The sequence below is a fragment of the Alnus glutinosa genome, chromosome 2 (assembly GCF_958979055.1).
Source record: "Alnus glutinosa chromosome 2, dhAlnGlut1.1, whole genome shotgun sequence".
NCBI lineage: Eukaryota > Viridiplantae > Streptophyta > Magnoliopsida > Fagales > Betulaceae > Alnus > Alnus glutinosa.
The window spans coordinates 30548973-30576101 of record NC_084887.1 but is presented as its reverse complement, the minus strand read 5'-3'; the positions used below and the strand labels follow the sequence as shown (position 1 = coordinate 30576101).

The 27129-nt window shown below is 37.5% G+C and overlaps 3 protein-coding genes across 3 annotated transcripts; all 3 read left to right on the top strand.

The window, feature by feature from the left end:
- The first annotated feature begins 620 nt into the window (after positions 1–620).
- On the top strand, positions 621–1385 carry LOC133860495 (uncharacterized). Its single transcript, XM_062296086.1, has 2 exons — positions 621–699; positions 832–1385. Exons 1-2 carry the CDS (start codon positions 621–623, stop codon positions 1383–1385), a joined length of 633 nt encoding a protein of 210 aa, XP_062152070.1.
- Positions 1386–9523: 8138 nt separating this feature from the next.
- On the top strand, positions 9524–10861 carry LOC133860494 (stemmadenine O-acetyltransferase-like). The gene has a single exon (XM_062296085.1). It carries the CDS (start codon positions 9524–9526, stop codon positions 10859–10861), a length of 1338 nt encoding a protein of 445 aa, XP_062152069.1.
- Positions 10862–17484: 6623 nt separating this feature from the next.
- Positions 17485–19054, top strand: LOC133861579 (stemmadenine O-acetyltransferase-like). The gene has a single exon (XM_062297372.1). It carries the CDS (start codon positions 17543–17545, stop codon positions 18872–18874), a length of 1332 nt encoding a protein of 443 aa, XP_062153356.1. The 5' UTR covers positions 17485–17542; the 3' UTR covers positions 18875–19054.
- Positions 19055–27129: the final 8075 nt, after the last annotated feature.

Below are 27129 nucleotides of genomic sequence, written 5' to 3'. Positions count from 1 at the left end.
TTGTAATTCATCTTCTTCTTAAGATTTGGATAGAGCTTTCACACCGAGATGGTATTAGGCGGCATTTACATTGGTATTTTTTCTCTACTTTATCTTATTTATGCTATTCCTATAATCCTATGTCTCTTTCATGATAAACAAAAAAAGACAGTGATTCTATGATTGTTTATATTATTGTTTATTAACTTTGATTGTCTCTTATAGGGTTGTAATTTAACTTGGAAAATTTAGGTTCATTAAACACTTTATATTTCTGTATTTTTGTTCTAGTGACAACATGTTTTTGTTGCTAATATATTAATTTTGGCATATATTTATGAACTTTTATAATATATTTTTGTGATTTACATTGTGTGACAAATTACTCAATTTTTTTTTAAAATTATATTTATCGGCCCCTCCAATCACAATTGTCTGGGTCCGCCAATGAATCAGGGAGCTACCAAGAAGTTTTGGAAAATGGCTTGGGCTTTGAAAATCCCTCCGGTGCTTAAGAACTTCATTTCGAAGGTTGGGATGAATCTGCTTCCTACCAAGGAGAACCTGTTTAGCAAACATCTCTCCCTTGATAATTAGTGCCCTATATGTATGTGTGAACCTGAAACTACCGAGCATATACTATGGAGTTGTCGGTCGTCACAGGCTGTCTGGCAGGAGCAATCTCGCAAGATCCAGAAGATGTCATTCAGGGGGGCGATGGTATGGAATGGATGCAGAATCTCTTAGAGAAGTTGGACGAGGAGGAGTTTGCTCAAGCGATGGGGGTGGCCAGGCTTATTTGGTTGAGGAGGAATTCATTTATTTTTTAGGGGCTTTTTCTTTCCCCTTCAGTTCTTAATAAGCAAGCTTCAGCCTCTATGGAGGGTTTTCTGCAAGCCAATGCTCCTCCCGAAACCGAGGTGCTGGGGGGTCCATGTGAGGAAAGTTCATGGATCCGTCCACCTGTGGATTTTCTGAAATGTAATTGGGATGCATCTATCGATGGACGGTCCAAGAAGATGGGAATGGGGCTAGTGTTTCGTGATTCTTCAGGAGGCTTCAGGGCGGCAGCTATTTCTAATATTCCGTATATCACTGACCCAGAGATAGCAGAATCTATTGCTGCACGGTGGGTTGTGTCCATGTGCGCAAAACTGGGTTTTCAGTCGGTGGTATTTGAAAGGGATGCTCTAGTTGTAGTGAACTCTCTTCTTTCTCCATCTCCATGCTGGAGAATTTGTGGTGGTATTGTGGAGGACACTAGAAGAATGTTGCATCAGTTTAACTCCTGGACAGTGAAGCATGCAAGGAGGTCGGCTAATCAAGTGGCATATTTTCTAGCCAAGCATGCTTTGTCTTTAGTTCAAGATATTGTTTGGAGGGGGGAGTGTCCATCTTTCCTCTAGGATCTTGTGTTTGCTGAGCAACTGTAATTTCTCAGTTTTATCAATAATATTCATATTCATCGTCAAAAAAAAAAAAAAAAAAAAAAGGCCCCAATTATGGTAAAAAATAATATTATGACAAAAAGTTAGTCAGTATTTTTTAATTAAGGCATCAATTACGGTAAAAAAAAATGCAAAGAATTGAATTCGAAGATATTAAGGAGGAAAAGAAAGAAAAATGAAAAGTTACATTAATTGCACCTTAAAACAGTTACTAACTCATAATTTCACGTGAACTGAAAACCAACATATTGACTAAATTTGGTTATCAAAATATTTTTTAGAATTTGTAAATTTCATTTTGTGTTAATTAAGTTCTACATAAAAATAATTATATGTAACTCAACATAAAATATGACATCTGTTGAAATTAAATGTTTTCTGTTGACAACTTAAGTGTGCAATCCCAAGTGCAAGTTATCGCAAGTAGTAAATTCTCGGGAATCCGAGTGTCGAACCACATGGATTTGAGGAACAAAGAACATTAACAAAATTATATTAGAAAAAATCTGTGACAATTGATTTGGTTGAATGACTTTTATAAAATGCAATAAAAGATATAAGGGAAACAATAATTAAAAGAAACTGCTAAGACATTGGGGTTTTACTTTTAACAAAACCATAATATTTATTCCTCTACTCATTTTATAACTCAATTGAGAGGCAGCTAAGGAGTGCACCCAATCGAAAAAAAAAAGAGCAGTGATCATAAAGAGAAAATATTATTTAAGAGATTAATCTTAAAAATTGATTGATTTCGTTACATAAAATTGGTTATTTAATTCGCAAGGAATTTCAAGTATTCGCTTTACCCGTGGTTAACAATGAATCAAGAAATTTTACAAAACAAAAACTATTTTCTAAAATAAATAATGCAATCAATGAAAAAGATTATACATTAAAAATCATAGAAGAGTTGGAAAATAAATACAATAATTTTATTTTAAAGTTTCACCCCTAGCCTTAACTAGAGATTTAGCTACGCATGACTACAAAAATATATTCCATCATCAAGGCCCTAAACATAATGCTAGAAAAATAAAATAATCTGAGAAGTAAATAAAAACAAGGAAAAGTTGATAAAATGCTGAACGTCGCCTTTTTTCTTCTAGAGTTGTGCTCCTTTTTAAAGAGAAGAAAAACATCTCATCCTCTTATTTTACTCTCAATTATCATGTGTGCAGCCGTGTTTGATCCAGATCTTTTTTTCTTTATTCAAAGGTCTCTTTTTTATTTGGATCACTGATTACATTGCACCTTTTATGTACGTAGGAGTCTTCACTCTTCACATAGGTAAGAATTCTCTTGTGGGTCCACTTCTTGTCTTCTTTTTCAATGACTTCTTTTAATTAAATAGGAACTCCTCTTTCTTTTTATTTCTTTTGTGATTCCTACAAAGCACAAATTCTTGCATTAATATATCATTTTAAGCTCAAGATTATTAATTAAATAATATTTCACAATTAAATGTAAAATGCAAGAATTAAATCATAATAAAGTATGACAATACTTATTTTAATAGGGAAAATAAGCACTTTTAAGCTATTATCATTTTCTACCCAAGATGAATTTTGCAAGTGGAAAAAAAAAATAAAGGCAAAGAGCAAAAAAAAAAAAAAAAGAATTAAAATTAAAATGACTTATATATATAAGGTCACACCTAAGTTTGTGGCCTTAGGCTTCAAAACATATCTCTGTCACATTGCGAGGTGACAGAGGCCCCCCCCCCCCCCCCCCCCCTCCCAAAATGGAGGGATATCAAATTATTCAAATCCCTTACGTATACAACATGCATGTGTATTTCTAATCATTTTCAGGAAAAATGATTAATATAAAATAAACCTTACAAAATTACAAAGAAAATCAAACAAACAAACAACAACATTAATTACAAATCTAAAATGTTACAAATTCAAAATCAGTCTAGAACACGGCTCACCAGAAGAGAGATCCCGAGAAAGCTACAAAACACCACGTTGACGACCCAGTTGTCCTCGTTGAAGTCGGAGATCCTCAAAAATCTCAAATAAAAACATCTCATCTCGCAATCTAGTCTAGCTTTATTTTTAACATGCATTACCACAATTGCACAGACTAACCCTATATTCAATGAGAAAGTTGGATTAGGAGATTCTGATGCTGTCAATACCTTGTTCTATACAATTGTAGAACATTTTATTGGCACACCAAGTCACCTTGCGTCTAGGGTCCATGACCAACTAAGTAACCTTAGATGTCCAACCCTAAGCAACTTTAGATGGTACAAAGATGTATTCCTTTCTAGAATCATGCTAGGAGATGATAGCAACCAACCGTTTTGAAAAGAAAAATTCATAAACGGTTTGCCTCACCTCTTTGCCCATAAGATCAAAGAAGTCTTAGTCAATGAGAACAATGTGATAGAATATGATAATCTCACTTACAGGAATATCATAAGTGCTATTCAAAAAGAAGGTCTTAAGATGTGTATCGATATGAAAATATCGAACCAAGCCAATAAAGATAAGAATATCTATATATATATATATCTGCGTGTGTGTGTGTGTGTGTGTGTGTGTATGAGTCTACGGTCTCAATAAGTATTAAGATCATTATCCTTATTATGAGCCTATGTATATATACTAGCGGTTAAGAAGAGTTTAATGTCATATTGAGAGTGTTCATCATTTTGTGTATTGTAGGGTGATTAATGCTCCCTAACTTATTACTCTATAAAACATCATAATAAGCATACACAATACATGAAAACCCTAATTAAGCCACAATGATAAGGCATCTTAGTTTCACACTGATCTATTCTATGTAAAAGTTACACTACAATTGAAAAATATTTTAGACTACCAAAGGTGTGAAATGACCGGTGCTCCCTAGCATACCAAATAAGATGACTCTTATAGGTAAACACATATCATGTCAAATAAAACCATTGCAAAAGGCATCATTCTCTTTCAAGAACGTTAATTTTATTCATGAATCCAATAAACTCATAAACAAGTAAATCTCTTTTTTCATGAATAAATAGATTGGAATATTGATAACAAAACCTTTTAGCATGAGTTTTTAGAACCTCTAGTCTTACACAATCATCACACATATCAAGAAAATTTCAAGAACATCAAGAACACTCCATGACTTAGGAAGAAATTTTGATCAAAACCCTAATGAAGGGCTTTAGCTACACATGATTAAACTAATCTAGACATGAAAATTAATCAAAGACAGTAAAGAAACAAGCTAGAAATTAACTAAGAACAATATATTTAACTTATGGAATTCGGATTACACAAAAGAAATGAAAAGGAAGGAAAACCTAAGCAAGAACATGAAGAACAAAGAAGAAAAAGAAGAAGAAGTTCCTCTTTGGATTTTGGCCAAGAGAACGTGCATCAAAGGAAATGAAAAGCACTAAAATTAACTAAGATACACTTGAGAAAATCGAAACCCCCAAAAGATGCATAAACTAAACCTAACTCTAATCTCATATATATAGAGATTTGATTTACAAAGGAACTCATCAAGGATCAATTCTAGCCGCAAAAACAGAGGAGGTCGGCGTCCATTTCTATCCATAGACACTACAAAAAAAAGGCTTTTTAAGCCGTTTTTATTAGAGCTGTTTTAGAAAAGTGGCTCTAATTAGAGCCACTTTTTTAAAGCGGCTCTAAATAATTTTGAGCCGTTTCCGTAAAAACAGCTCTAATTAGAGCCGTTTTGATAAAAAAACGGCTCTAATTGCAACAATTAAAAAAAAAAAAAAAAGTCTCACATAAATCTTACCACGATCGATCATATTGATCGTATCACTATTGATCACAAAAATTGTACCACGATCGATCACATTAATCGTACCACGATCAATCACATAGATCATTCCACGATCGATCACATGATTGTACCACGATCGATCATATAGATCATACCACTATTGATCACACATGATCGTACTACGATTGATCACACATGATCGTACTACGATTGATCACACATGATCGTACCACAGTTGATTACATTGATCGTACCACGATCAATCACACTTAGATCCTACCACGATCGATAACACTTAGAGCCGTTTTTCTAAAAGGGCTCTAATTAGAGCCGTTTTAGTTAAAACGACTTCAATTAGATTCGTTTTGATATAAAAAAAATAATAATAAAAAAAAAACTGGCTCTAATTGCAACAATTAAAAAAAAAAAAAAAAAGTCTCACATAAATCGTATCACGATTGATCACAAAAATTGTACCACGATCGATCACATTGATCGTACCACGATCGATCACAAAAATTGTACCACGATCGATCACATTGATCGTACCACGATTGATCACATAGATCGTTCCACGATCGATCACATGATCGTACCACGATCAATCATATAGATCGTACCACTATTGATCACACATGATCGTACCACGATTGATCACACATGATTGTACCACAATTGATCACATTGATCGTACCACGATCAATCACACTTAGATCCTACCACGATCGATCACATTGATCGTACCACGATCGATCACATAGATCGTTCCACGATCGATCACATGATGGTACCACGATCAATCACATAGATCATACCACTATTGATCACACATGATCGTACCATGATTGATCACACATGATCGTACCACAATCGATCACATTAATCGTACCACGATCGATCACACTTAGATCCTACCACGATCGATCACATAGATCGTACCATAATCGTGGTACGATCTATGTGATTGATCATGGTACGGTCAATGTGATGGATCGTGGTACAATCTATGTGATCGATTGTGGTACGATCATGTGTGATCGATCGTGGTACAATCTAAGTGATGGATCGTGGTATGATCATATGATGGATCGTGGTACGATCTATGTGATCGATTGTGATACTATCAATTATGTCAATGTTTACCTTTGAACTAACAAAAAATGTCAATGTTCCCCCTAATGACAAAAATACCCTTCATAAAATTATTAAAATTTTAAAATATATATATATATATATATATATATATATATATATATATATATATATATATATATATATATAAGATAACAAAAAATTATAGGAAGAATAAATAAATAAATAAAAACTAGTTTTAATTTTTTTTTTTTTCGTTTGTTTATTTATTTTTTATAATTTTCAGTTTTTTTTTAAACAAAAATTTGTTTTTAATTTGTTTTTCCTTTTTTCTTTAATTTGTTTTTAATTTGTATATATATATTTTTTATTTTTTATTTTTTTTTTTAAAATTATTTTTGTTGGAGCCCTTTTAGGCAAAAACGACTCCAACTAGAGTCGTTTTCTCCTAAAACGACTCCAACTTGGAGTCGTTTTCTCCCAAAACGACTCCAAGTCGTTTTGGAGGGGGTCCGTGAGACACGAAAATTTCGTGTCCCGCGCGCCCCCTCATCATTTTGTTCAAAAAGTTTCAAACATTTTTTATTTCTTTTTCTCTCTTATAAAATGAGCCCACTGAGCACTGCCCCACACGGCCACACGACTCTTTTCTCTCTTCTTTCTTTTTCTTCTTTCTTCTTTCTCCTTTCTTCTTTCTCCTCTTCTCGCCTGAACCCAGAGATATGAAAAGAGAGAGTTTGAGAGAGAGTGAGACTGAGAGATAGAAATCGAGAGAGAACAGAGTCTGAGAGAGGGAGAGACAGAGAAGGAGAGATCGAGAGTGAGGGAGTTCGAGAGAGAGAGAGCTGGGAGCTAGGAGAAACGCTGCCGGTAGGAGCAGAGAGGAGATCCGGCGAACCCGTGACCCAGAGACCTGATTTTCTCCAGATAAGCAAAAAAATCCTCCAGCAGCCTACAGCCTACAACAACCGACTCCCTCTCCTTGATTTGCTCCGGATTCTCCTCAATTGCCTGACAGCATCGACTTGATTTTTGCAGAATCTCATCCCTGATTTCCTCTTCTTTATTTCCATGTTTTCTCCATATCTTACTGCATGATTCATGGGATGTGCTCCCCTTAATGAGCCTATAGATTGTTCACTCTTGTAACTGAAGAATGTAACGAAATCAGTGAAGATGTAGTCTTATTTTTCCTCTTTGTTTCTCTGAATTTGTTTGTTGCTGTTTTTTGTTCTGGCCATAGCAGAGTTTTGTTGCTAACTGCGTGTGGTTGTAGCCATTTAGTCCAGCTCATTAGTGTTCCTGGCTAGAGGGATTCTTGATCGGATGTATATAGTGTATAGAAAAGGGGTTTTGATTTTTTTTTGTTTAATTTTTTTATTTAGAGTTGTTTTAGAGACTCTAAAGCGACTCCAAATTTTTTTGTAAATTTTTTTTTATTTAGAACTGTTTTAGGGACCCTAAAACGGCTCTAAAAAAAATTATTATTTTTTTTAAAAAAAAATATATTTAGAGCCGTTTTAGGGTTTTTAAAACGACTCCAATTATTTATAGTCGTTTTTGTCCAAAACGGCTCAAACCGATTTGAACCGTTTTTACAAAAGCGGCTCAAACCGGTTTGAGCCGTTTTTGACAAAACGACTCTAAATAATTGGAGCCGTTTTAAAAAGCGGCTTAAACCGGTTTGAGTCGTTTTTATTAAAACGGCTCAAATTAGAGTCGTTTTAGTGAAAAACGGCTCAAACCGAGACTTTAATACTTGATATGTTGAGCCACTTTGAAAACGGCTAAAAAAAAAGGGCTCAAAACATTTAGAGCCATTTTTAGGCCTTAAAACGGCTATAAAAAAAGGGTTCAAAACACCTTTTTTTTTTTGTAGTGAGAAATCAACTTCTGATTTGGATTGCACAAAGATTTGGAAATATCTGAACCTTCTGGAAGACACGAAGTCGATTGATCGCATTTAGATCAATCAAATTCTTGGTGCTCTGAGAATCGATCGATCCCATCTCAACTGATCGAAGTTGGTTCAACTGAAAGTCGATCGATCAAATTATTGGTTGTACAAATAATCGATAGTTCGAATTGGCTTAGTCAACTTTTTATCTTTTCAGGATCAACTTTGAACTCTAGAAATGACCAAATTGCACTTGATGTATTTTCAAGTCTAATTCAAGTGTTTTGAACTAAATTTCAACTAAGACCTGCAAATAAGACATAACACAAAACTACAACAAAACGTTATATATACAACACAAATTAGGTATAACAAATGCAAATTAAGGGGTCTTGAATCGAATAATTCAAAACTTATCAGAGATATATAAGAAAAAGATTCTCTTGTAAGGGAGGTAATCAATTTCCTTCCAAATTACATTTACTAGCTGAGAGAAGTTATTTGAATTGACTTAACCATCGGATGAGGTTTTATCGGACGACTCCTGATAAGCCTTTATTGTTTTGCTGGTTATCAGATTCACCCTACTGAAGGTCCACTTGGAGCTCGACACGTCATCATTTGGAAACTGTCTCTAACATTGACAAATAGCATGTCTCTTTCGAAAATAGCCTCTCAAATGCTTTTGTCAAAGGACCCCCATATTTATGTTTGGTCCAAAATCAGGTCCCCCTCTCTTTCCACAATTAATAAACATCTTGAAAAAGGAGATATTTAAATTCCTATGGCGGACGCGTTTGGCTTTAAATTTTGCAGCGAATTTGCCTTTCCTCAAAAATCAGGTCCCTGCTTTCTCTAGGAAGTTGGATCATCTCCATTTGAAAGGGAGGGAACTCCATTTAGTGTAAAAATGAGGGTATAATTATTTTTTTACATTATGTAAAAATGTGAAAAAACAATCATACCCTCCCTATTTAACAAAATGAAGAGAATCCTCTTCCTTTCAAAATAGAGAGAATCCTTTTCCTTTCTCTAGCTAGCATCCTTATCCTTTCTCTAGCTAGCTAGTCTTTAGCGCGCGCCGCCCCCGGCCCCCCCCCCTCCCCCCAACAATATAGAAAATAGATTAGCATCGTTTTAAATGCTAACCAGTAATTAGCACTCTTTTCCCCTTCACCACGTAATCCTAATTGCCTTTTTCACACGTCTCTGCATGTCGTCAACATTAATACGTACACACCCACTACATGCACTTGCAAATTCCAATAAAAGCTTGCCGTTTCCCGGCCCGAAACAGAAGGCCAAAAGATCGAGACGTCTGTCTTTTTCCAAAAAAAAGGAAACCATGCAAGTTCGTGTCATTTTAAGAGAAAACATCAAGCCCTCATCACCAACGCCCTCTCACCTCAAAACCTTAAAACTCTCCCTCTTCGACCAGATTGTTACCAAAAGCTATTTTCCAGCAATCTTGTTTTACCCTACAAATGATGGCCTTCTCAAACTTCCTCAATTAAAGAAATCACTGTCGGAAGCTCTAACTCGCTTTTACCCTTTGTCAGGAAGGGTAAAGGATCAGTTCTCTATCGAATGTAATGACGAGGGAGCCTCGTATTCAGAAGCCCTTGTGGACTACAATATGTCTGACTTTCTCGATCCACCCAAAATAGATTTACTGAACCAATTGCTTCCATGCCATTGCCAGCCTTGGGTGGCTTGCCAAGACCGTGCTTCAGCGGTCTGCCTGGCTATTCAAGTTAATGTTTTCAATTGCGGTGGAATAGCCATTGGTGTTTGCGTGCTTCACACCATCGCTGATGGAATCACACTGAGTGCATTCCTTAAAAGTTGGGCAGCCATCGCACGTGGGGCTAATGATCAGCAATTGTTCTGCCCCGACTTCACCACTTCATCGACGCTCTTTCCTCCAAGAGATCTGCTGTCATTGCCTTGTTCAAATCGATTCATGGTCGCTTGGCATAAAGAAGCAATATCCGTCACAAGGAGATTTGTGTTTGATGCCAACGCGATAGCCACCCTGAAGGCCAAAGCAAAAGGCGAATACGTGTCCAACCCTACGCGCTACGAATCGTTGACTGCACTTATATGGAAATGTTTGATTAATGCCTCTATGAAGATGTCGGGTTTCGCAAGGCCGTCCCTGTTAGAGCATGCGGTGGACATGAGAAGGCGAATGGGGCAACCCTTGTCGGCTTATTCGATGGGAAACGTGACAATAGTAGCCCATACTGTGTATAACCCATCTGACGACACAAATATTAGTATCCTACGGGACTTGGCGACCATAGTAAGACAATCCATCGAGGAAGTCAATGGAGATTTAATGAGAACTTTACAAGGTGATGAAGGGTTTTTGCTGCTTCGTAGTTTCGCGGAAATGATAGCGGAAATGTTTCAAAAAGAAGAGCCGAAATCATTTGGGTTTACAAATTGGTGTAATTTTGGTCTCAACAAGATTGATTTTGGATGGGGGAAGCCACTTTGGGTTGGTGCTTCTGGGGGAGGTAACTTATCCTGTGTTAATTATGTTCTTTTTAAGGATATGGAATCTGGTCAGGGCACAGAGGCATGGGTGACTTTAGAAGAAAAGGAAATGGCTGTGTTTGAAAATGACCCAGACCTGCTTGCTTTCGCTTTGCGGAATCCAAGTGTTTCTCGCCCATAATTCCTGGCCTCTTTCGGAAGTCAATAATCTTCACAGCAATCATCAGTAGGAATCGAAGATGCCAATCAATGACAGTGAGATCGATCCTTATATTGGAACACAAAATAAAATATCCAAGTACTTTCAAGTGATCACTCTCTAACTTAGCATTAAAAAATTATCATTACTTATCACTTTATGAAATTAGCATTACTTATCACTCTATGAAAATATGTGTATCACTATGTTCTCTAGTTTTCTGTATGTCCGTAGTCGATCTGTACACTTTGGGTATATTTTTTATTTTCACTATGAGTTTAATTTCAGAAAATATATGAAATTTAGACAGTTCCGTACGTTTTTCGGTTGTCTATATTGACTGCTGGTTTTCTTTCTCAAATAAATATTATTTGTGAGTATTTACGTAGGAAGAAAACAATATTTTAAGTAGTGTAACTTGACGAGAATTATGACTGAGAATTTACTATTACCAATTTTTCAGGGCTCGTGTATAGTATGAATTAATCCTATTGGATTTGGATTTCAACAACCTTTCACTTATTTAGCAAAACCACTACAAAAATACTGACAATTGGACGCGTGTCTACAGTACCGGTTACTGTAAACACGCGTCCAATTTGACACGTGTCTTATGAGACACGTGTCTAATTGTACAGCCGCCACAATTGGACGCGTGTATGTAATACACGTGTCCAATTGGACACGCGTATTAAATACACGCGTCCAATTTGACACGTGTATTTAATACGCGTGTCCAATTGGACACGTGTATTAAATACACGTGTCAAACTGTTATTTTTTTCAAATATAATTTTTTTTAATTAAATAGAATTTCAACAATTGGACACGCGTATTTAATACGCGTGTCCAATTGGACACGTGTATTTAATACGCGTGTCCAATTAGACACGTGTATTAAATACGCGTGTCCAATTAGACACGTGTATTAAATACACGTGTCAAAATGTTATTTTTTTCCAAATATATATTTTTTTTAATTAAATAGAATTTTAACAATTGGACACGCGTATTAAATACGCGTGTCCAATAATACGCGTGTCCAATTGGACACATGTATTAAATACACGTGTCAAAATGTTATTTTTTTTAAATATAATTTTTTTAATTAAATAAAATTTTAACAATTGGGGACGTGTATTTAAATACACGTCCCGGAATGGTGTAGGTAGGCGCGCGGGAGTTATCCCGCGCCCACCTGATGAGCATTCAAAAAGAAATTTTTTTTTTTTTTTATACACTCTCGTTCGCTCTCTCTCTCTCTCTGCGCGCTCTCACCTCTCTCTCTCGCCTCTCTGTCTCTGTCTCTCGCGGGGTCACGCCGGAGGGCCGGCTGGGTCGCGGTTTTGGTATCCTCTCCTCACGGGTTTCGCTGGAAGATCACTGGAGCCGCCGGAAGTCAGTCGGGTTCCGTCGGACTGCAGCGTACCTGCTGGGTGGTTTCACTCGGAGGCAGTTCTGTAGGGCCCGGAACGGCTTTGTGCCGTTCCTGGAGTGGAACTCGGCGAGGTGGGGGCAGGGCTGGGTTCCCCTGAGCTCACCGATCCAATCAGCCCTCCCTCTCACGCAGGTTCACAGCCACTCCAACCCACTCTCGATCTCTCACTCTCTCGCTCTCCGTCACTCTCTCTGTCTCTGTCTCTCGCTCTCTCTCACTCTCTCGCTCTCTGTCTCTCGCTCTCTCTCACTCTCTCGCTCTCTGTCTCTCGCTTTCTCTCACTCTCTCGCTCTCTGTCTCTCGCTCTCCGTCAACACCCTCTCGCCTCTCTGTCTCTGTCTCTCGCTCTCTCTCACTCTCTAGCTCTCTGTCTCTCGCTCTCCGTCACTCTCTCTGTCTCTCGCTCTCTCTCACTCTCTAGCTCTCTATCTCTCTCTCTCTCGTTCTCTCTGTCTCTCGCTCTCTCTCTCTCTCGTCAATACCGGACCACCGGCCAGTTCTAAGTGGACGACGACTGGTTCTGCATGTGTTTCGAAACTGGTTCTGCATGTGTCAATTTTCTTTTTTGATTTTAGCAATATTTTAAATAACAATTTTCTTTTAAATAGCAATATTTTAGCAATATTTTAAATAACAAGTTTCGAAACTGGTTCTGCATGTGTCAATTTTCTTTTTTTTTAAAGCAATACATTTAGCCACGTGTATACATACACGTGGCTAACAATTTAGAATTTTTTTTTTAAAAAAAAAAAGCGGTTTGACACGTGTATTAGAATACACGTGTCAAACGGTTTGACACGTGTATTATAATACACGTGTCGAACCGTTTTGACACGAGTATTTTCATACACGTGTCAAATTGTGCAGTTCGTGACATGCACATTTGACACGCGTATCACGCGTGTCAAAATGCACGTGTCTAACTGTTTGACACGTGTACGACACTGTACACGTGTCAATTGTAGTGAACATTCATAATTTCATTCTACAAGGAAAAACAACCTTTGGCGACCACATTTTTAACGACTAGCCAATTGTTTTTAATAAGAACTAATTTAAGAATTGATTGAGAATGCTAGCCACATAAGCATTATAGGATATTTGTAGGATAAATATACAGTTTCCAACATTACTCTTATTAATTGTTTTAATGAAATTTATCTTAAAACCACGGGTCCTAAAACTTTTGGTTTATTTTTATTGGCTACATTCTGTTTGACAAAAACGCTTCCATATCAGGAACTGCTATAACAGGGACACCATAATTCAGAGTCTTCCAGAAGAATATTGCAGAATATTAATTCCAAACATGGAATGGACTGATCAAGACATGATATCTGCACAGAATATCCCTCAAAAGGCAATTTCCTGTTGAAGAAAATATCCTAGAGACTTTACAGCTTAGAAAGTCAGTTTTCCCTACAACCCATCCGGACGCCCAGATGCCTGAGTCCAGACGCTCAACATCGAGAGCAAAAGTCCTATAAAGGTCCGAACGATCCAGCAAATGCTGAAGATTGAGAGAAAAAGTTCGGAAAGAGTCCGGACGGCCTAGCAGACGCGAGCCACAGAGGGCAAAAGTTTGCATGAAGGTCCGGACGTAAATGCGTTGACTGCGGACATTGGAAGTACTTTTTGCAACTGTCTAGACGCTAGGGTTGCAAGTCTGGACGCGCTTCAGTGATTACTCGAAGTTTTAGTTGTAGGTCTAGACGCCACCTATGGAATCCGAGTTTGAGTAGAATTAGGTTTTTTGAAGCCTATTTAAATGGGCTTCTAGGCTGCTTATTTGTAAGAATTTGATACTGAATTTCATTGTGCTAAGAGAGGTTGTTTAGGCAGAGATTGTTAGATTTGCTATCTCTCTTAGAATGTTTTTGTGTGCGTGATTTGATCAACTGAAGTCTAGTTTAGGGAGGAGCCATAAGCTAAATGAGTCCATTGAAGACCCATTCAGATAGGAGGTCTGGTTGGGAAGCGTTCACATATAGGTACGTGTCAGAGTTAGAGGTATAACTACTGCAATGAGTTATGTAAATATTACTGCCTTGTAACTAGTTTTGTCTTCTAAATAGTGAATTTTCAGAGTTTGGCTGCCCCAAAGTAGTTTTTCTCTTGATAAGAGTTTCCACTTCGTCAACAAAATATTTGTCTCTTTTAAATTCTGCATTTAATATTGTGTTGTATTGTTGATTACACACATATCAAAATTAAATTATGAGTCACTGTATTTTTTTTTATCAAAAACCAAGTGTAGCTAGAAAATGTATGCATTGCAAGGTGACAGAGACCCCCAATGGAGGGATATCAAATCCCTTACAAATTGCATCTGTATTTCTAATCATCTTCAGGAAAAATGATTAAAATAAAATAAACCTTACAAAATTACAAAGAAAATCAAACAAACCAACAACATTAATTACAAATCCAATCGTTACGAATTCAAAATCAGTCTAGAACACAGCACACCAGATTAGAGATCCCGAGAAAGCAACAAAACACCACGTTGATGGCCCAGTCGTCCTCGTTCATGAAGTCGGAGACCTTGAAGAGTTCAAGAGATTGTGAACTTGAAGATTTCAAGAAAAAAAAAAAAAAAAAAAAAAAACCCTAGGTGCGTGACTCAGTCTCAAACAGTCAAAGTACTGTCAAACCCTTACCCCTATACGCACGCACGCCACACGGTTTTAGGTTTTAATTTTTATTATTTTTAATTTAATTTAATTATATATATAAATTTGACTGTTTTTACAATATATATTGTAAAAACAGTCAAATTTTTCTTTTAATACACATTATAAAATTACTAATAAAATATGCCAGAGCTACTAATTAATTACAAAATAAATCTTAACTGTTGAACATAGTTAATGAAATATGTCACAAGAAGCTTATAAATACAAACTGAGAAGACTGACTTATTGCAAGTCAGTGCTTCATGGACTAGAGACCCTCGAAATCCTCAAAGGAAAACATCCCATCTTGCAATCGAGTCTACCTTTATTTTTAACTGCATCACAATCTATGCAATTGCAGTGCCACCACAATTGCATAGGCGGATATATAAGTACTCCACGGTCTCAATAAGTATCGAGATCATTATCCTTATTATCAGCCTGCTTTTTAGAAAATCTCGGCATGTGAATATAATAACAAATATGTGAGGTTTTTCTTGAAAAAGCTTGACATTTGAGATATTAATATGTAAGATTGTACGTTCCATTGTATTAAGTGCACAGTTAACAATTTTTGAAGTAGTGTTTTGGCTGTTGGTGGTGATGGGCAGTAAGAGTATAGTTGTGGTCCCCTGTTGTACGTTTAGTTGTTGGGATCTTTAATTTTTAGGCGATGGGCAGTGAGAGTAATTAATTAAGCCATCAAGATGGAGTTATGTTTAGTTGTTGGCGATGTAGCTGAAAGTCAACATATGGTTTTGTTTTGTTCGTTGTGGTATATATATATAGGCCGGCGCATATAGGGTTCAGTGAGCGAGAGTAAAACATTCGATCTAATATTCGTTGTGGTATATAATGATACTGTCATATTTTTCAATTACTTTTATACTCCATTTAATTAGTATATACCACAACCAACATTAGATCTTGTCATAATCAGCATTATCATGACATCAACAATGCTAACATTCTGTAGAAGAGTTATTACCAGCCTCCTCAAAGTTTATCAACTCCAATGAAATAGCTAGCAACTGATCATGACTCCAGCAATAGTTTTGCATATGATAAAAATGAAGATGAGGGGATTGGATTATCATGGCAGCTATTGAATTTTCGTCACTGTTTAATTTGTAGAAGTGTATCAATTAAATTGTAATTGTAAATAACTAGAGTTGTTATCTTTTTACTTGATATGTTCATTATCATGATCGACTACTATACATTGTAACAGTGTATAAATTGAATGTGAATACAACATATATAATATTATTGTCCAAATTCAAACTTTATTTATTTTCTTGCATGCAGTACCAATGATAATATTTGCATGTCATCGAATATACCAAATTTCCATTAATAATATATATATCATGTACAAAGCTTAGAGAATTAATTCTGTGTATAACAGCATCCCATGTGACATCTTCATCCCAGACACAAACATATATGTTTACTAAACCCACATGATAGGGCTGCTACACGTACACCCAAGTTTTACATCCAAATCTAACACCCTGACGTGGCAACTCTTTTTTTCCTCCGTTTTTTTCTTTGGAAAGCCAAGATCGGGTGGCTTTCCAAAACCAAAATTGCCCACCCCGAACCACCCCAGTGCCGCCCACTCCGAACCACCCCGTCGCCACCCACCTCGAAATACGCCATCACTGTCCACCACGAACCACACCGGTACCACCAACCACAGACCACGCACCACCCAAGTTCCGGATCGGATCCGTGCGTGGAGAAGAACCATCTGTGCCCGACCCTCCACGCCGCCTGAACCTAGTTGTCGTTCCACGTGGACCCTCTGCGTTGCTGGACCTGACCGATCTCATCACCAGAGTCGTCAGAGCCGTGAGACTCCCGAATCAAAAACACACCCACTGACGAGCAACCGAGGCAGATCCACCTGAGTTCTAGGTCGAATCCATGCGCAACCGAGACGACGACGTGCGTCCCGAACGTCGCCGGTTTTGATGGTGACAGTTACAAAGATGCCGGAAGAACGAAAAAAAAGGAACCACCAATCTGCTTTCAAAGAAAATAAAAAAGAAAAGAAAAGGGAAATGGTAAAAAAACTCATGGCGCACATGTGCACTCCCCCAATGTGTATTGGGGTGGGGCTTACACACTAGCCCCACCCCAATGTGTTTTGAGAAAGTGCAATTGTTATGTACGGAGAGTGCAGTATTCACTCAAAAAAAAAAAAAAAAAAAAAAAAAAAAAAAGAAAAAAAAAAGTAGTGATGGAAGTGTTACCACGTTAGGGTGTGAAATTAAAGTCTCTGAAAAAATAGGTATGTGTGTAGCATTTTCAAAGAGAGAAAAGAGAAAGAGCATCGTATTAAATGCTAACCAGTTATTAGCACCCTTTTTTCCCTTTCACAACTCATAATTGCCTTTTTCACACGTCTCTGCATGTCGTTAACATTAATAAGTACCCATCCACTACATGCAATTGCAAATTCCTATAAAAGCTTGCCGTTTCTCGACACAGAAAGCCAAAACATCGAGACATCTGTCTTTTTCCGAAAAAAAAAAAAAAGAAACCATGCAAGTTCGTGTCATTTTAAGAGAAACCATCAAGCCCTCATCACCAACGCCCTCTCACCTCAAAACCCTAAAACTCTCCCTCTTCGACCAGATTGCTCCCAAAAGCTATATTCCAGCAATCTTGTTTTACCCTATAAATGATGGCCTTCTCAAACTTGCTCAATTAAAGAAATCACTGTCGGAAGCTCTAACTCGCTTTTATCCTTTGTCAGGAAGGGCAAAGGATCAGTTCTCTATCGAATGTAATGACGAGGGAGCCTCGTATTCAGAAGCCCTTGTGGACTACAATATGTCTGACTTTCTCGATCCACCCAAAATAGATTTACTGAACCAATTGCTTCCATGCCATTGCCAGCCTTGGGTGACTTGCCAAGACCGTGCTTCAGCGGTCTGCCTGGCTATTCAAGTTAATGTTTTCAATTGCGGTGGAATAGCCATTGGTGTTTGCGTGCTTCACACCATCGCTGATGGAATCACACTGAGTGCATTCCTTAAAAGTTGGGCAGCCATCGCACGTGGGGCTAATGATCAGCAATTGTTCTGCCCCGACTTCACCACTGCAGCGACGCTCTTTCCTCCAAGAGATCTGCTGTCATTGCCTTGTTCAAATCGATTCGTGGTCGCTTGGCATAAAGAAGCAATATCCGTCACAAGGAGATTTGTGTTTGATGACAACGCGATAGCCACCCTGAAGGCCAAAGCAAAAGGCGAATACGTGTCTAACCCTACGCGCTACGAATCGTTGACTGCACTTATATGGAAATGTTTGATTAATGCCTCTATGAAGATGTCGGGTTTGGCAAGGCCGTCCGTGTTAGAGCATGCGGTGGACATGAGAAGGCGAATGGGGCAACCCTTGTCGGCTTATTCGATGGGAAACGTGACAATAGTAGCCAACGCAGTATATGACCCAGCTGAGACAAATATTATCCTACGGGACTTAGCGACCATAGTAAGACAATCCATCGAGGAAGTCAATGGCGATTTTATGAGAACTTTACAAGGTGACGGAGGGTTTTTGCTGATTAGTGGTTACGAGGCAATGATAGCGGAAATGCTTCAAAAAGAAGAGCCGGAATCATTTGGATTTACAAATTGGTGTAATTTTGGTCTCAACGAGGTTGATTTTGGATGGGGCAAGCCACTTTGGGTTGGTGCTTCTGGGGGAGATAACTTATCGTTTGTTAATTGTGTTCTTTTTAAGGATATGGAATGTGGTAAGGGCACAGAGGCATGGGTGACTTTAGAGGGAAAAGAAATGGCGGCGTTTGAAAACGATCCAGACCTGCTTGCTTACGCTTTTCCGAATCCAAGTGTTTCTCGCCCATAATTCCTGGCCTCTTTCGGAAGTCAATAATCTTCACAGAAATCATCAGTAGGAATCGAAGATGCCAATGAAATAATTAAAGACAGTGAGATCTATCGTTATATTGGAGCACAAAATAAAATAGCCATGTTACTTGTACTTTCGTTTGTTAGACAACTGTTAAAAACATGTTTTCTTTGGTCAGTTCCGTTTTTCGGTTGTCTATATTGACTGCGGGTTTTCTTTCTCAAATAAATATTATTTGTGAGTATTTATGTAGGAAGAAAACAATATTTTAAGTAGTGTAACTTGACAAGAATATTTATATATGACTGGGAATTTACTATTACCAATTTTTCAAGGCCCGTGTATACTTATGAATTAATCCCTAATGGATTTGGTTTTCAACAACCTTTCAATTTTTATATAGGTAGGAAAGCCACCACCGCCTATAAAGCTAATTAAGAAAACCAAACCCAAGAAGAAGAACAAGAACAGTAGCATGAAGAAGAAGAACCCCTTCCCCACACGGCAGCGAGGGCTGTCCTTGCTTCCTAGAACAACCTCCTCTTCAATTCGTTTGTACCCAGCCATCTCGGAAAGTGCTATGTACCAGCTGGTATGCATATATGCATGTGTTTTCCGATTTTATTCAATGGTTATTGCTCTTTGATTGTTTAGAAGCAAAAAGTTACTCTTCAGACATTCTAGCTTGTTTGGATTAACTTCTGGCCGGGTTAAGTTTTTTCTTTCTTTCTTTTTTTTTTTTCTTTTTTTTTTTTTTTCTTTTTTTAAGTTGGAAAAAAAAAAATACAAAATTGGTCCTATTCAACCTAATTTGCAAATTACTCTACGTGGTATAAAACTTAACTAAGAGGTTCGTATGGCATGTAAAATTAAAAAATTACTTCTTAAAGTCAATTTTCGTCTACTAACTTAACATAAACTGTTAGGTTACTATGTCATGTCTAATTAAAACGCACCATGTGTCACTTTTAATAATAATAATAATAAATTATATGGCAGCTACCTCCAAACTTCCATTTTTTCTCGCTTTTATTTTTTTAAAAAATAAAATAATAATAATAATATTTTAAGTTTTAATAGATTAATATTTTTATTTATTAAGAGCGATACATGTTGCGTTTTTATTGGGTAAGACAGGGCAACCAAACAGTTTTTATCAAGTTTGTAAATTAGGCTAACCAATTTTGCATTTTCCTTTACTTTAATGCCGATGAGTTTTGTTCCCAAAAAAAGGTCTAAGAGAGAAAACTTTCGGTGGAAAAAGAATCAGAAATGATTCTATTTAATTGGATTTGAAGGTACGTAGTTTTAGGGATATTGACTACTACTTTGGAAGGAAATCTTCTGGGTACATAAATTATGCTGGAGTTCCCTTTGGTTGCTGAAGAAGAAATTTATAAAAATATAAAGAAAAGAAAAATGAATTCATTGCTGTATTCTTTTCATTGGTTCCTTTAATTATGTTGAAAATTAAGGTTTTTTCAATCAAGCCCAATTAAACTTTTATCATGGATCGATGGTTTTCATTAGGCAGTACTTATTCCCAAACAGAACCAATACATGAATGGTAGATGTTAAGATCCAAAGTATATATTAATTCTACAGGTATATAAGCTTTTGGGCAAACTATTATGCCGAATATGAGATCGAACCGAGTCACGGAAGGAAATTTATAAGTTGAATTAAAATGTCTTAGTATTATGTATGTGAATAATATTAAGTTATTGAATACTAATAAATGAGTGAAGCCGTTTAAAAAAAAAAAAAAATTAGTCTACTATTAAGTCAGTGTAAAAGAAAGAGAACATACCGAATATTATTGCTAAATAAATTTTCCAAACTATGTTTATTTTAATTTTGACTCTCTTTTTATTTTTTAACTTTTGCATTGGTTTGATTTTTGCTTTCAAGTGTCAAATTAAAGTTTCCTCTATATGCATTCAAGATAGACAGAGAGGAAAGGTGGAAATGTGAAATCGTACGAGGAAACAACCTGTCATGCATCTTTCCTGCACAATTTGTTGCTTGGACATGGGTGCCTTGTGGCCCAGGCAACATAGCCTAGTTGATAATTTTACTAGAAAAGCTTTGTTTGTAGTTTTAGGATTAGGAGCCCGTTTGAAATTACGTTAAAAAGTTTAAAAAATAATAATTTTACTGTATAAAAAGTTGTGCCAAGCAAAAATTGGTCTATTTGGTCCAAAAAAAAAAAAATTTAAAAAAAAACCTCTTTTTTTTTTTCTCAACTTTTTTGTTCTAAAAAACTCTGAAGCTGTGTTTTGAGGAAAGTTTGAAAATAAGACTTTTTTTAAAAAAGTTTTATTAGGCTTTTTCAATAGACAAAAGTTTTATTTTTCAACGCAATTCCTCGTATTCTAGATGGTGTTCTTCGTTCAAAAGGTCACGAGGCTCTTGGCAATAAGTTTGGGGGTTAAATACCCTACACACCCTTGTGGTTTGCAATGATTCATTGCTACCTTTTATACAACTTTTCACCACCTTTACCTATGTGGCAAGGTGGTCCTCTACTACTTTTTAAATTTTAAAAATAAAATCAAGTGGGGGACCACCTTGCCACATAGGCAAGGTGGTGAAAAGTTGTATAAAAAGATGGCAATGAATCATTATTCTTATTTTTTATTCCTTGAGTTTTAATTTTTATTTTAAGTAGTATCTCTGGTATGAAAAAAGATGAAAATGGTACCTCCGTTCATTTTTTTAAAGCTGACAGAAATCCACGTCAGTGCCACATGGCACCATTCAAAAAGAAATAGTGTGGCCACGTGTTGCATTTTGAATGGTGTCATGTGGCGCTGATGTGGATTTCCATAAGTTTTGGATGGAAAAATGTACGAAAGTATCATTTTCATCTTTTTTCACACCAAAAATACCACCTATAATAAAAATTAAAATTCAATAGACAAAAAATAAAATTTACAAATCACATATGCCAATTTTGTATTTACCCCTAAGTTTGAAGCATAAATTGCAATTGGTGTAAGAGAGGCTTAGGGATGACTTTTTGAAAAGTCTCTTTCGGCAAGGACAAACTTTTTATTCCAAAGGACATCTTTAACGTTGCTTATCTTTGTTTGTTGCAAATTGAGTATTTTGTGCTTGATTAGGACTGATTGGTGGGCTAGCTTTGACTTGTGAGAATAGCTGGAGAGCTTTCACCCCATCAAGATATTTTAATCTACTCTAGCTAGCCTATATTGTGTAATCGGTTCTTTTTTTTTTTTTTTTTTTTTGTAAGTGGTTCTTGCGCATGCCTTTTCAGCGTACCTATAAGCCCACCCTAACAAGCTAGAGTTCCCATATCATAAATGCATGCATTGACACACACTTACAGAGATTACTTTAGTGATTGTTTGTGAAGTGTCTCCCGTCAAGAGTAACACTATTTAGTAAATTATTATACAGTTGGCATTACTGATGAAGAGAGACTAATTTGGTTGCTTGGCCCGTACGTATGTCAATGTTTTGCGGAGAACCAAGCACTTGGAGAAGTAAGGCAGGATATTGTAGACACTCAAGTAAACCCTGCAGTGTGGGAGATCAGCGGACACATAGTGGTGAAGAGAAGTAAGGATCGATTTTGATGGTGCATCGGAGGCATATATATATATATATGCATGGAGACTTCTTGCTGAGGTTTGTTTGTCTGAAGAGATAGAGGTTCCAAGAGCTGAAGAAGGCTTATATATTTGACGAGCAGGCTTCCAGGAGGTAAATCATGTGGAGGCCAGGAGAATGGATCCGGCTTCAATGCTGTTAAAAAAAGAACAGCATATTTGCTGTAAAAAACAGACGGTGTAGATTGTATGGTAGAAATTTTAAAATAGACGAGGTCGTCTATTTAAAAAACTAATAGATTCTTTTAAACGGTGCTCAAGTCTGATTCTTTTTTTCTTTTTTTTTTTTTTTGAACACGAGAATAGCACCTTCATTACTATGGAAATAAGTCCCAGAGGGAATACAAATAACCAAAGGACGTACATCAGTTCAAAAGGCTAACAACAAAGCTCGAAAGCTAAATCACTGCCCGAAAACCATCACAGTGACTAGAGATGAAGAATCTCTACCCACTAAGTCAGGAAAGTCCCAACTTGAAGTAGCTACCAAGGGTAGACTGTGACCAAGATCAAAAATATACAAAAACTACAGCTATCCAAATAATAAACAAATATTACAAGGAGCAGACATTAAGCCTCTCTTGACAGTGAAGCACAACCAAAACAAATAAAGAGAAGCAGATCTAGCATCAGGCCATCAGACAGATCCTCATAATGTCTGAAAATTACAAAAGATAAACTGTAAAAAACACAAGCAGAAAAAAAACATCTTCAGAGCATGCATAGAGAAGACAACATCCCGGCACCGGCGTGTGGCTTACAGGCGCCACCCCCCGGACTCTCATTTTGCTGTCAAACGCCGACCAACCCGAAAGCACCAACAACCAGGCCGGAAGAAATGGAGCGTGGCCCTCACATGCAGTTCCATCCCCGGCGCGTGCAAGCTATGCTCCTAGCGTGGAGTTCTGACGCGGCCGAAAGTTACAGTGACTGAAACGGAAGTTGACGGTGAGCAACTTTGAAAGGGACATGTCGCAAGATTTCCAGCGTATCAACGTAGATCTAGCTCAAAAGGAGGCCGGAAAAAAAAAAAAAAAAAAAAAACGAAACGGTCACTCCCATGAACATCTCCACCGAAGTGCTTATGCCAAAAGAAAAACATAAAAAGCAAACAAATAAACAAAGCTTCATAGCCCCAACAGCTAGGAGGACAACAACCTCCACCGGATCTAACCGGAAGTAACAAAAAACTCCACAGCCCTAGTGGCTGGGAGCACAACTATCCCCACTGGAACAAGCCAGGGGAACCAAAAGAGCCCTTGGCTAAAGACTATATCATCCTATTCCTTAATTAGCGGACCCAATTCTGCAAACCACTTCTCATGCCTTTCGAAACACTGCGTTGGGTTTCTTCAAAGTTGCACATGGCAACAAGGTCCTTTGAAATCTCGTCCTTGTGGATGTTCTTAATCTCATCACGTGTCTTTCCAGCTATTTTGGGGTTCATGCATTCAAGGAAGCATCCTGGCAGACGTTTGTCAAAAAAGCTCCACTACACCCCTCTGATCGGCAAGCCACTTCGTCAATATCTACATCAGAGATCACTCTTTACCTCAGGTCGTAGCTAAAGCATTCACTATCTTCTTTCTTATCTTTTCTTCCCCTCATTATATTTTTCCCTAGGCCTCCATTGTTAGGCAGATAAAAGACTAGAGATGGCCATGTAGTGGACCATGTGTTAAGGATATATGACCCGTGATCCCCCGGCCAGTTCAAGCACCTTGTGGAGAGAATCATGCAGCCCATAATGATGTTGATGAGGAGCTACCGGTGAGGCACAGCTCATGCTGTATAGAAGGCAAGTGAAGCAGGAAATCCGGTTGCATGCATACAGCCGTGTGCATCACTCCATTCCTCCAAAGGAAAGTAGCGACTACACAAGGCAAACAATGCCATCATAGGCACAAGTATCCGGCCACACTTACACTGTCAATCAATCACTGATTTGGCAGCTATACAATCCTACCATGTTTCCAATTATACCATATTTTCTTTCCTTCTGTACATCTTCACTCATGTATATAATGTGCTGTATATCACACTGTAATATTATTTTTCATTCAATAGATTCAAACCTTCAATATTTCTAACTCCATGATCTACCAGCTAACAAGCCGCTTGCGAGTGCTCCTACAATATGCTCCATCCAATCGCCTTCTCTTTGAATATTATGCTTCAATTATCACATATGACCATGCCAATCACTACTTGGTAACTTGAGTTCCATATGCAAGTTCTCGCTAACCAGTGTGATAAAATATGAACAATTTAAATATGTTTTCTGCCTTGCTTAATCAAGCTTAGGCTGATTGTATTTATAGATGAAATGTAACAAGATTACAAAACAGAATAACAACATAAAAGAGTTATACATGAACTCAATGACTTATCTTAGATAGCTATGATATTTGAATTTTAAACTTGATTGAAGATCTATCAGTTGTAATCTTATCTAATGCTTGTATTTGAATTGGAGTGTTGTAGCTGAGAGATATCCGTAATACGCCCCCTCAAGCTCGAAGTGGCTGAAACAACTCGGAGCTTGTCCCGTAAGGTTGAAAATCTGGAAGAAGACAGTGGTTTGGTGAAAATGTCTGCAACTTGATCTTTGGTAGAAATGAAACGTATATTAAGAGACTTGGCAGCGACCATTTCACGAACAAAGTGGAAATCAATGGCGACGTGCTTTGTGCGAGCGTGAAAAACTGGATTTGAAGAAAGATAGGTAGCACCAATGTTGTCGCACCATAACACCGGAGGTACATGAATTTGAATACCAAGTTCTGTTAACAAAGACTGTAACCAGGTGAGCTCAGCAGCAGTGTTGGCTAAGGCTTTGTACTCTGACTCGGTGCTTGAACGTGCAACAGTAGCCTGTTTCTTGCAACTCCAAGAAATAAGATTTTTTCCTAAATAAACACAATAACCTCCAGTTGAACGTCTGTCATCTCGAGAACCAGCCCAATCCGCATCTGAAAATGCTTGGAGAGATGTTGAAGAAGACTGCTGAATATGTAAACCAAAATTAACCGTCTGCTTAAGATACCGCAAGAGACGTTTAGCAGCCTGCCAATGTGGTAACAATGGTTTTTGCAAGAACTGAGATAGACGATTGACAGTGAAAGCAATATCCGGTCTTGTGAGTTGCAGATATTGGAAAGCTCCAATTGTGCTACGGTAAAGAGTAGGATCATCAAAAATTTCTCCATCATGTGCAGTTAAGTGGACTGAAGTTGCCATTGGAGTGCTAACAGGCTTAGCATCAGACATATTTGTTCGTTTCAGAATATCTAAAATATACCTCCTTTGAGAAAGAGTGATACCATTTGGCTGCTGTGAGACTTCAATCCCCAAGAAAAAATTTAAATCACCCAGTTGCTTGACTGCAAATTCAGACTCCATTTGATTGAGCAATTCAGTAATAGCTTCCGGCTTGGAACTTGTAATTATTATATCATCCACATATATGAGAATATATGTGATGAAAGTTGCAGACTTGTAGATAAATAAGGAAGAGTCAGATTGAGAAGGCACAAAACCAAACTCAATCAATTTGGAGCTCAATCGGGAGAACCAAGCACGCGAAGCCTGTTTCAAACCATATAAAGCCTTTTGGAGGCGACATACATGGTCTGGAAACTGAGGATGAGTAAACCCCGGAGGTTGAGACATATATACTTCTTCAGATAGCAGTCCATGTAAAAAGGCATTTTGTATGTCTATTTGTTTAATAGACCAACCAGATGAGAGAGCAATGGAGAGAACCAAACGTACCGTGGTAGGCTTAATCACTGGGCTGTAGGTTTCTGAAAAATCAACACCAGCTTGTTGATGGAACCCTTTTGCGACCAGTCGTGCTTTGTAACGATCAATAGAACCATCGGCTTTCCTTTTGATGCGGAAGACCCATTTACAACCTACCAAATTTTTGGCTTTGGAAGCTGGAACAAGGCGCCATGTGTGGTTCTTCAGTAGGGCATCAAATTCAGAATTCATTGCCTGTCTCCAATTTGAATCAGTGGAAGCCTGAGAAAAACAAGTAGGTTCTGTGATACTAAGATCACTTGTGGCAGTTAAAGCATGAGCAATGGGATGAGGGGAAGTACCATCGTTGAACTTTTTGGGTTTAAAGATATTATTTTTGGCTCGTGTGAGCATGGGATGAGAATTAGGAGGTGGATTTGGATGAGATAACAGAGGAGATGACACAGCAGAATGGTCTGACGAAGGAGATAATGGAATAGGAGAAATAGAACTTTCTGGAGGTGTTGGGCTTGGTGTGGAGTGAGATATATTTGGGTGAGGGTGGGCTGATGGAGGAGTTGGAAAAGAGACAATGGGCTGGGTTAGAACAGGTGCAGAATTAGTAGATCCAGATTGTAGTGTGTTGGTGGATTGAAAAGGAAAAATGAATTCCTCAAAAAGAACATCTCGGGAGATATATAAACGACCGGTATTGAGATTGAGACATTTGTAGCCTTTGTGACGTAGGCTGTAACCTAAAAACACACACTGAGCTGATCTAGGTTGGAGTTTGTGGGAATTATAAGGACATAAATTAGGCCAACAAGCACACCCAAATATACGTAGATTTGAATAATCTGGAGGAGTTTGAAA

Bases quoted from the DNA above. Each gene is read 5' to 3' on its own strand.
- LOC133861579 (XM_062297372.1), top strand. From the start codon at position 17,543: ATGCAAGTTCGTGTCATTTTAAGAGAAACCATCAAGCCCTCATCACCA.
- LOC133860495 (XM_062296086.1), top strand. From the start codon at position 621: ATGGAGTTGTCGGTCGTCACAGGCTGTCTGGCAGGAGCAATCTCGCAA. The intron at 700-831 runs GTATGGAATGGA...TTTCCCCTTCAG, and splicing joins TGTCATTCAGGGGGGCGATG to TTCTTAATAAGCAAGCTTCA.
- LOC133860494 (XM_062296085.1), top strand. From the start codon at position 9,524: ATGCAAGTTCGTGTCATTTTAAGAGAAAACATCAAGCCCTCATCACCA.